The sequence below is a fragment of the Tursiops truncatus genome, chromosome 10, assembly GCF_011762595.2.
Source record: "Tursiops truncatus isolate mTurTru1 chromosome 10, mTurTru1.mat.Y, whole genome shotgun sequence".
NCBI lineage: Eukaryota > Metazoa > Chordata > Mammalia > Artiodactyla > Delphinidae > Tursiops > Tursiops truncatus.
Window position 1 is genome coordinate 23,193,248 of NC_047043.1, and position 10,934 is coordinate 23,204,181.

The window sequence follows — 10,934 nt, forward strand, 5'->3', positions numbered from 1 at the left end:
CCACAGACTCATGTGTTTTTTAGTTTTGTTAAAAAAAAATTCTGACAAATCAGGGAAATGGGGGTTTAGGAGTGGTGGCGATGCAAAAGAAGGAAGCCATGGGGTGGGGGATGGGGTCGTCAAGGGTAGGCGGCAGCAGTGTCTCCTTCACCCCCACGCCTGGCATCATCTCCTGAAGAGGAGCAGACTGTCACACTCCAGAATGGGTGGGGAGTTCTCTACCGCGTCTGTTCAACTGAAGAAAAACATGGCAGTTAGAATAAGGTATGGAAAAGAAAAAGCTAGGTTGGTAGAAAAGGCCCCCCACCCCCGAAACACATGCAGATGTTTGTGCAGTGTGTAGGTCAGAGGATACATTTGGGGGTAAAGAAAGAAATACTTCGATGAGAAGAGACCCCATAAAGAGGTCAACTAAACATCCCAACAGGGCATCAAGATGGGGGTGCAGGGGAAAAAACAGATGACAAATTTGTCAAGTGCCCACTATGCACCAGGGGCTTTAAGAAAAAACCCTCTAAGGAACAAGGAGACCCTAAAGGACTGGGGAAGCCAGTTTCATGAGATCATTACTCACTGTAGGAGGAGATGTCTATCTCATCAGGCAGCTCACTAATATTGACTTCAAAGCGATCCTGCACATCATTGAGAATCTTGGCATCATTCTCATCTGACACAAACGTGATGGCCAAGCCCTTGGTGCCAAACCGGCCTGCTCTGGCCACCTGGAAGGAGACAGATGATAGAATTGGTAGACCCCAAAGAAGGAAGACACCCAAGAGGAGGGGGGAAGATGTATGGTATGAAAAGATATAGAAACTAAGGGGGTGGGAGAGGACACTAGGATACCTTCCGGGTGTGGGGCTTACCCGATGCAGGTATGTGTCAGAATCCTCAGGCATGTCGTAGTTAAAGGCGATGTTCACCCGCTCGATGTCCATGCCTCGGCCAAACAGGTTGGTAGCCACAAGAATTCGTCGTTGAAAATCTTTGAACTGCTGATACCGAGAAAGCCTTTGTGAGAAAGGAAAGCAGAAAAATGTTGAGATTCCTTGCTCTCAAGGGTCTCTTCCTCGCAAGGACACAAAGCACCTTCCCCATCTCTGACTCACCTCTCCTCCTGAGGCATCCCACGGTGGATGGCAATAGCTGGGAAGTTCTGCTCCACCAGGAGCTGGGCCAGGGCAATGCAACGCTGCACAGACTTCACAAATATCACCACCTGTGTGTGTGTGTGTGTACATATAAGATTGGAGGGGATGTGCGTCCATGTGGGAGTGTGTGAGAGAGATTACGTGCAAGAGTTTTCAGTAATTACACTCTTCTAAAAGAACTCCTCTTAGTCCCCATCACGTATTTCCTCTTCTGCTCTAAATATTACTTAGCCTTTCCCTCTTGGCTCTGATTTTTCCTGAGCAGACAGACATGCTGCAGAGAAGGTATGGAAAACAGTAACTAAAATTACCAGACATATTAGGAGACAAGGATGAAGCCACCTCACGAGTGGTAAAAATTTGAACTAAAGTCTGGAAAGACCACGACCGATATTCCGACTCACCAAAACGTCAAATATAAGAACTTACCCTAATTCTAGAAAGTAGTTTTTAGTGCAAGCAAATCACACCACAGGTAAAGTGATGGAACACTTCTCCCTCAGTTAAGTAGTACAAGAAACAAAACTTAAGAATCGAACAGGCTTAATGTATTTCTGGACTTTCACCACCTTATTAAAACTCTTCAAGGATTTTATAATTTGAGCTTTATTTTGTTGAATATCTATGCCAGCCATGGAACAGAAAAGCAGTTCCCACCTTGCTCACGCTCAGTGCCACCAAAAGACATTTTTCTCTCATTTAATAGAATTTTCATTTAAGAGAATTTCTCCACCATTCTCTTTCACATGACACACATGGTTTCCTCAATAAAAGGATATATTATAGAGGTTCCTGCAACAGTTGGAGACGTGCTCATTCTCCCTACTGGACCTTGAACAACTGACCTGGTTGAATTCAAGGACATCCAGAAGGTCAAAGAGCTTCCGGTTCTTCTCGTTGTCCTTCAGTTTCACGTAGTACTGCTGCAACCCATGCAGCGTCAGCTTCGTCTCATCATCCACGAAGATCTCCATTGGCTGGGGGGGAGGGGGGAGGGAAGGGGTGGGGAACGGGAGGAGGGCAGAGTGGGGGGGTTAAACCTGGGGGGGTGGAGGAAGTTGATCTCCAATACACCCCATGGCGGGATGGGGAGAAGAGAGGAGATTGGAAACCCAACCCCACCCCCAAAAATACCCACATATTAATGTGGTCTTTTCCACAGTTGATCTAATGTCCTTCCTATCAGTTGAGTTTTAAGATTTTCCAACTGAAAATTTTCACGGGAAAGAAACTTTGCAGGGAGGAAAAGACACAGTACAACCACCCAATGGCAAGATGCCATTACCTCAAATGGAGGTGGTGGAGGAAAGAAAACAATGGGAGGTGATTCTCCAAGAGAGAACATGATCCAAACACCTGGGAAATGATGGGAAACAGTGACTCGAGGTCAGAATAACTCCATCAGAGCTGGTTTAATATCGGGGAGAGGAGAAAGACTACTCCATTTTATGCTCTCAACTACGAGAATCATATCCCCATTACGAAGGTGGATGTCTTCCATATCCCCATTAGGACGGTGGAAGATCAGAATGCTTCAGTGGACATAAGTCAAAATGCCATGAAAAGAGAAGCAAAAATTACTCAAAATGAGCAACAACTTGCCCTCGGACCACAAGGAAACAGTTTTAAATAAGACTGGTCTCAACTAAAAATCAAACCACCTAAACTGTTACGTGGAAGGTATCAATAAGTAGTGCTAAAAAGCAGATTCAGAGCAACAGTTATTCACTCATCTTTAAAAACAAAACAAATCATATACACACACAACCCTTGAAGGGAAGGAAGGCAGCATTAAAAAAAAAAAAAGGCGGAAATTGACACAAGACTCAACTCCAAAGCCCAACTTTCCTACCACTCTTCACTAACTTGAAGACATAGTTAACATAAAACCCCAGGGTCCAAGATTTCAGGAAAGGATGTGTGTGTCATGGGAGAAAACCAGAAGCCCAATCTCAGAAGTCAGACTAGCAAAGGTAGGCTTTCCAAAGAGAAGTTCCATGGCTTCTTTCAGATCTAATCTGAGCCCCAAGTACAGCTGAAGAGTTTTGGTCCCATGGGAAGGAGCAGAGCAGGGAGGGAAAGAACACACTCCACTGCTTATACAATAGCCCCGCCTAGCCCCAGACCCTAGCACCCACCTGGTTACATCCAAGTGGAGCTCCTCACTTTACCTTTCCCATATCCCTCTAAGTATTAAAAAAAAAAAAGTGTTTAAAAAATGAAAAAAAATCTACCACCCCATTCAGAACACCCCTCCCCACCAACACAAATGGAGGGAAACAGGGAACACGGCACGCCTTGGGTTCAGGAAAAAAACCGGGAACGGAAAAAGAGGCTGGTTTGGTCCTCGGCTTCCTGGTCAGGTTCCCCGCGGCCTCCGCTGCCGCCATCCACCGCCGGGTGCCGTCCTCATTCCCCCGCCGCGCCACGGTGCTTCTCTGCTGCCGGCTCACATCAACCGAGGTTCCGGATGGGTGCGAGGAGGTACGGGTGGGAAGGAGTATGGACTCGGGGACTGAGGTGCCAAAGGCCCCCACCCCTGGAGGTGGGGAGGAAGCGGATTCATCTGTGCTGTTTGCTCTTCTTTTGGACATGCCCTGCCATCTGTCTGTCCCTCTCTTGCTCTCCTGCCACCGGGACATTATGAGTTTGGGGAGCAGAAGGCTCCGGTTGTATGCTCGATGCCACCTTGAGGGTGCGTGGCTGTAGGGAGTATGTAGGAGACGATGGGTGGGTGGTAGGGCAGAAAATCCTGCCCTCCCCCAAAAGGGAGAAGAGGTTCAAAAATGCTGTGATTAAAAAAAAAAAGTCGAACACTTCCCGTTCTCACGTTAACCCGACCAAGTCTTCCGGAGTTTCCCTGGCGCCCGCGCAGACCCTAACACTAACTGTCTCTGCCTCTGTGTGTCTCTTCAAGGAGTCATCACTCCCAAATGGGCATGTGCCCCCTTCTTGGCGCTTGAAGGACAAGGGAGTCTGGAGGAAGAGGGCGCGGAGGGGGAGGAGGCAGCGGGCGGGGAGTGGAGGGAGAGAAGGTAGAAGGGTATTTACGTCTTGCATGAACTTGCGGCAGACTGGGCGAATCTCTTTGCTCAAGGTAGCACTGAACATCATGACCTGCTTCTCATGGGGGGTCATGCGAAAAATTTCCTGGACATCCCGACGCATGTCTACAAGAAAAAGGAACTATAGTAGAAGAGAAGCATATATCGTAAACAAAGACCAGAAACAGGCGTACCAATGAGGTAAAGACTGTTGGTAAGCGAGAGTCTCGGTTCAGGGGAAGATTTGCCTCAGGCCTCTCTCTGCTCTATTTTCTCCAACCACCATATAATCATATCCATAGTAATAACACAGTGGAAAGAACAATGGATTTGGGACCAGGTTCCAGCTGTGTATTTTAACCACACAAGAAATTAGATGAAACCCCAAAGCCCACAACTAAAACATGGGGATAAAGCCCACTGCAGAGGCTCACAAAGATTAAGTCCTCTGAAAAATGCTTTACAAGGAAGGCCCTTCTCCCTAATCCTCTCTCCCCAAGCTCCAACTGTCTACAAATATCGCGCACCTATTACATTCCAGCTGTCAGAGTCCATTCCATGCTTCCTCTGGATCACACTGTCCTATCCAGTCAGGCAAATATGACATCTCTACTTGGAGCCCACCTTATAGCTCGCCATCTAGAATAGCCAAAGATCATTTGGAATGACTTATCCCTGGGGCTATGTCGATCCCTACTCTCTCATTCACCAAATTTGAGTTCTTACAAAACATTTTCCTTACTTAACCCCACTTAGCACACCAGAATACCACACCACACAAACTCCCACAAACACCCTCCACATTAATTCCAGAACTTAAGTCTAGAGATCTATTCAGCTATAAATTCTGACAATATATGCTGAGCTGAGGATGCCAAAAGAGTAGACTGTCTCCTCATCCAGCTCAAGTTTCTCCCCTATGACACCCACTACAGGGTTTTACAAAGGAGAATGGTGGTGTGACTAATATCCAACATCAGCAAAGTCCCTTCTCTCAAAGTAAACATCACCAAAAGAAGGAACGTAACACCCTCCTCCTTGATCACTAAGGATGCTTAAAAAGCCTAACAAAGACTGACCAGGGAAGCCAGAGCCATCAGTCATGGGTGATAGATTAAGAGTCGTCCTGGCACTAAAGTGCTCCAGTGTCAAATAAACATCATTTGGCTCCAAAAGGCAACTCCCAGATCACTAGCCCAGTCCCAGCACTGCTACTCACCGAGCTGTTCAAGCATCTTATCGCATTCATCCAAGATAAAGTGTTTAATGTGTTTGAGATTGAGGCTCTTATTTCGAGCCAGGGCTAGGATGCGGCCAGGGGTCCCCACGACGATATGCGGGCAGTTCTTCTTCAGCACCTCTTCATCTTTCTTGATAGACAGACCACCAAAAAACACTGCGACCTGCCAATCCAGGAGAAAAGAGTATCTCACGAGGAAGGAAAGAATTCAACCTCCCCAAGGTTCCCATCCTTTCAGTTTACTCTAAACCAAGTCTTAGAACACTTCAGAGCTAAAAGGAACACAGGAGATCACCTAATCTAAAATTATTATATACCCCAAACATTAAAGCTAAGAAACAAAAGTGACCTGCCCTAAATTGCATGGCTGATCGAGGCACTGAGGACCAGCATTTAGTTCTTCTGACTTAATCTAACAATCTTCCTTCCCCAAGGCCAGGCTTCACTGTAAAAATGAGGACAGCAAGAAATCACCAGTGTCAAGTACCAAAAAAAGCTCATGGACATCAAGTTTTCCTAAATGACCCCAGATTTTTAAACTCCTTTGCATAAACCCTATGAAATTACTGACTCAAGCTAAATATACTACTCCATGTTAAAACCATTAGGGGAATGGTTGTTGAGGATCTGGGCCTTAATACCCTCTCAAATAGCACCAGAACTGCTTTTTAGTTTCAAGGGGGAAAGATCAGACTGACAGGACCCTAATTCTAGGGTAAATCTAAAACCATTAACTGTGGGACAGGCAGGTTTGCAACAAAACAGGAGATACATAGCATCATCTATGAAGAATTCTTGCCAAAAATGTTCAACTTGAACCAGTTAAGCTTTCAAATATAAATTTCAGTTTAGGGACTTCCCTGGCAGTCCAGTGGTCAAGAAGCCACGCTTCTTATGCAGGGGGCGCAGGTTCGATCCCTATCAGAGAACTCAGCTCCCACATGCCGAGTGGCACGGCAAAGGGAGGAAGGAAGGGAGAGAGGGAGAGAGAGAGAAAGAGAGAAAGCAAGCAAGAAAGCTCAGTTTATAGGAAACACTGGGAGGGAAAAACAAGTTAAAACAACACAAGGGAGTAACCAGACAAACTCAGAGGTAAGATTCTGTAGAACTAGCCCAACGTCTTAAACAAATCACTGAAGCATAATTTTGAGCAAAAGAAAGAAAAGTAAGACTATATCAGGACAATTTATATTTGATCTTGACACCAAGACCATCCTCTTTTGAGTCCACAAGGTGATGAGTCAGACCTATAGAGGAAGAAGTGCAATCCTAGCTCTCTACTGAGCTCAATGACAAATGTTTCTACAGTCATTAACAATGGAAACGGTTTCCTGGTTTTCAACTTATAGAATCAACCTACCAACAAGACTGCTTGCTAAAAGGACAGAAAGTACACCGCAATGAAACTGACAATATAAGAATACAAACATACATAACACACACACCAGCTTTCAGACTATGTTTAGATAATTTAAATTAATACAGTTTTCAAATTCTAGGAGAAAAAGTGTAAACAAGCTAAATAATCTTTCACGAAAAAGTCAAAAAGGCCTTTAAGTTGACAAACTGAGAAAATAGCACCGAATACTTGGTTTCACAGAACATCAGAACTTAAAAAAAAAAGTTAACCAGTGGTATTCTGTGAAGTACGATTAGACGGGAGAACAGAAATCTTTTCGTTACAAGGCCCTCTGGATTACCTATGCACTTTTACCAGGCACAGATACTACTTTTACTACTTTGGTTTTAAACAAATTACTTTTAGTCTAGGGCTATTACTCACACATTCCTAGTTCTACATATAAATTAAAAATCAATTATGAGGAAAATTACAACAATCTGAACAAAAATACTGTTTTTCTTTCACCCAAGGAGGGTACAAAGTTATATACATCAAGCATATGTTTATGCTTCTCAAACTCCAATTACCCGAGGATCTTGTCAGAACACATATTCATACTCGGTAGGACTGGAGTGGAACTCATGCAATCTGCATTTCCAACAGGCTCCCAAATGACACTGAAACCACAGGTCTGGGAACCACACCCTGAATATCAATGCACAAGCATATTTATAAAACGTGTTAAAAACCAAGGCAAACTATAAAGCTTCTCCAAAATCAAAATACAGCAGACATCTCTGAAAGTATAATGCATACCCAAATGAGCCCTAGAATATAAACCTCTTATACACCTAAGTTGCAGAAACTTACTACGTACTACGTGCAACTGAGATTTGTGTATAGATATTTAACACCTGTGGGATGTGAAGACTGCTGATCTAACAAGTCTCCAATGCCTCCAACTCCCCACACCCTCACTCCCCCAGGTCTCCTTACCCTAGCTTACCTTGACGTTGGGCATGTATTTAGAGAAGCGTTCATATTCCTTGCTGATCTGAAAAGCCAACTCCCGAGTGTGACACATCACCAGTACAGACACCTGGGGGGGAAGTAGACGGAGACACACATACAGTATATCCCTTCACCAGGCATGTCACAAAAGCACACCCAGCAGATCACAGGTGACTACAATTCTGGATCTAAATCATTAACCCCGTGATTACTACAGAATATTCTCATGCCTATCTGTCAAGGATGATAAAGGTCATCTTAACAACAAGCACTCCTGGCTCTGAATGCATCATGTAGCAGAGACGAAAATACCCTTCCTGAACATTACTAGCCAAAATGCCTTCCCCAGCACTCTCCCCAAGTGTACCTGCCCAGTAACTGGCTCCAGCTGTTGCAGTGTAGCCAGCACAAACACCGCCGTCTTTCCCATGCCTGACTTGGCCTGGCATAGGACATCCATTCCCAGGATGGCCTGAGGGATGCATTCATGCTGGACTAGAAGTAGGGGAAAAAAAAGATAAATTAGTTTCCAGAGAACTCCACCACCTTTTTCACCAGGCCAAACCCATTTCTCACCACTCAATTCTTAAGTTGTTCTTGTCAATTTCCAGACCCTTTCTACCTCTCTGCCCCCTCAATCAAAGTGATTCCCAAATCAGACCTTCCCAGTTCCTTCTAACATAGCCTTCCAGCTATGGGCCCAAAGTCCTGCTAACAACCCTCTTGCATCTACCAATTGGACGACTTAGGTGCTTCTGATTCTGTCTGAATGTTCCTTCATCTGTAGCAATCCATGAATTTTGAGTGCCTGCCACAAGCCATTTCTCATACTTAGATTATCATGCTTTGGGGTACATAACCCTGCAACAACCTTGAACAAAATGAAGAACTTGGTACATGACCCAAAAGCCAGCCAGGTTTCCAGAGACCAGAGTTGGCCTGGCCCAAGGGTCCAACCAGCTCCTCTCTGGAAATTTTAAACTAAAAGTCAGAAAGACAAAATTTAAAACAGGCAAGAAAAAAAGCCCCTCTAAGTTGCTTTTAGATCACTAGCACTTACATACTATCATGAATGAAAGACCAACTTATATAAACCTCTTCTATTGCTAAAATAGCTTTTAGTACTTATTTCCTGGTCTATCCTGAATATAAATCTGTATCACCGGAGGGGCCATGACCATACTGTTTCCTGTATCCTTAAAGAGCCTAATGAATACGCCATGCCCAACAGAAAATTTACCTTCCGATGGATGCTCAAAGCCACAGTCAACAATGGCCCGGAGCAACTCTGGCTTGAGCAGGAAGTCACGAAAGCCAGAGCTGTGAATGGAGACGTAGGAGCCCTTGACATCCTTCTTGGCAGGGGCCTCAGCCCCATCTCCCCCAGCTGCTGTCTCCACCTCATCATCTTCATAATCCAAGAGCTCATTGTCCACATCGTTCTCTGCCATAACTGGGCCGGCAGGGGGAGAAGGGGAGGGGTCTCTGGATGAGTTCACGCAGAATAAGGGAAGACAGAGGAGGAAAGTGGGGGCTTGAGGAACAGTAGAGGAAAAGAAACACAATAGTTTCTGACAGAAGAGCTGGGGGAAAAAAAAGAGAAAACTCATCAGTCATGAGCAGAGCCTTCACCATCTTTTCCATCCCCACACTCTTTCCACTTTCCCTAAGCTAGGAAACATTTACCTGGAAAAAAAATAATAATAAAGAAGCACAAGACATAAAAGCGAAAGGCAAACATAATACTGGGAATGGGAAACGTGGGCCCAGGGGAAGTGGTTAGGACGTAAGTCCCCAAAAAGATAGGATTGGAGAAGGAGAAACCGGAAAGTTGGAAGGGCAAAACCGACTTATAAACTCCTGGTCTGTGACAGTAACAAGGAAAAAAAAATACACGTCTGAAAAACAGAATACTACTAATGACTTAAAATGGAGAATGAAGATGAAAGTGACAGAACGAAAAGTCCTCAACGGAAGACCTTGTGCTTTCCCTATAATCTCAAGGTGTCGACAGCAGCCATCAGTCAAGGGTGATAGATTATGGTCGTCATTACGCAAAGCGCTCACTTTTCAAAATGAAAACATCATGTGGCTGCCAACCACCTCTCGCAGCATTCCAGCCTCCCACTCCTCAATAACCTTCTGGAGCTTAAAAAATCCTTGTATAATTAATGACGGAGAAAGAGGCCTAGACAAATGGCTCGGCCGGGAAAAAACGCACTCCTCCATCATACAATGAATAAAATAGAACACAATAATGAAGAAAGATGTATCCTCGTTCCGGCTAACAGAAGCTTTACCAAGTGACCTTCCATCACCATTATGTTACTCCTAGGTGTAGCTCATTTCCGAAAACACACAACGACACCACTGGTAAACATTTGGAAAACACTCCAGATAACAGTGGGCAGTCCGTGGTGAGAAAAGTCCAACTAGGCCCACAAGTCGGGACTCCTTCCATTCCCACCGCGGACCGAGATAAGCGGGAAAGTGAGAAGAGCCCCGCCCTCTGCAAATGCCCAGGACCAGAAGACGCCTAGCGCCGCCTCTCACTGTCGCTGGGTTCTGAGGTAACCGAGGGCCCCACCGAAAGAGCGAGGAGCAAAGGAAGCACAATGGCGCCGGGGCCACCATCTTGGATTGGGCCCCTCTGGCTTCCCTACCTTCCCCCGAAGTTTCTTGATCTCGAGGGATGCAAGTGATGGAAGTAACAACCCAATCAGACGCCAGCGACCAGACCATAGCCTGTACAAAGGTTATCAGGAGGCCGTGCGACACGATGGCCACAGAGAAACGCAGATGGAGGCGGATGGTGCCGAAGGCCAAAGCTTACCTGAGCAAGGCGAAGGCGTATGGCGGCGGTAACAGCGACGAAGGAAGGAATCTGCCTTCACTTCCGGTTCCCGGCTTCCCTCTACCCCGGCCTCCCGCCTTACGACCGCGCAGACGTAAGGAACCGGAAGAAGGACCTTCCACGGTTCTATAGTTCCGCGCGCTCCAGGGTTGCCTTTAGAAAATGCCTGTGTGGAAAAAAAAATTTTTTTTAAGCCACTTCTAACTCCTCCGCTACTACCAGTAACAAAAGGCATAAAGGAAACTAGCATCCTCCCCATTGTTATCTTTTTTCTCTTGTCCTGCTCTTTTCC

The 10,934-nt window shown here is 45.5% G+C and overlaps 1 protein-coding gene and 2 non-coding genes across 4 annotated transcripts; all 3 read right to left on the reverse strand.

Annotated features, from left to right (window-relative positions):
* Positions 1-13: 13 nt before the first annotated feature.
* On the reverse strand, positions 14-10,605 carry DDX39B (DExD-box helicase 39B). 2 transcript variants are annotated; one of them, XM_019927180.3, is made up of 11 exons: positions 10,452-10,605; positions 9,029-9,371; positions 8,156-8,283; positions 7,784-7,876; positions 5,415-5,598; positions 4,203-4,321; positions 1,997-2,128; positions 1,110-1,219; positions 867-1,011; positions 575-722; positions 14-235 (listed from the first exon to the last, which is right to left on the reverse strand). In XM_019927180.3, the coding sequence occupies exons 2-11, from the start codon at positions 9,237-9,239 to the stop codon at positions 219-221; spliced, it is 1,287 nt and encodes a 428-aa protein (XP_019782739.1). In that variant the 5' UTR covers positions 9,240-9,371; positions 10,452-10,605; the 3' UTR covers positions 14-218. The 2 variants fall into 2 exon arrangements, with proteins under 2 accessions (XP_019782739.1, XP_073643933.1); XM_073787832.1 differs by lacking the exon at positions 10,452-10,605 and adding an exon at positions 9,856-9,874.
* Positions 5,287-5,363, reverse strand: LOC117314013 (small nucleolar RNA SNORD83). The gene has a single exon (XR_004528704.1). It is a non-coding gene; the product is annotated as a small nucleolar RNA SNORD83 (small nucleolar RNA).
* LOC117314012 (small nucleolar RNA SNORD83) lies at positions 9,804-9,881 on the reverse strand. Its single transcript, XR_004528703.1, has one exon. It is a non-coding gene; the product is annotated as a small nucleolar RNA SNORD83 (small nucleolar RNA).
* Positions 10,606-10,934: the final 329 nt, after the last annotated feature.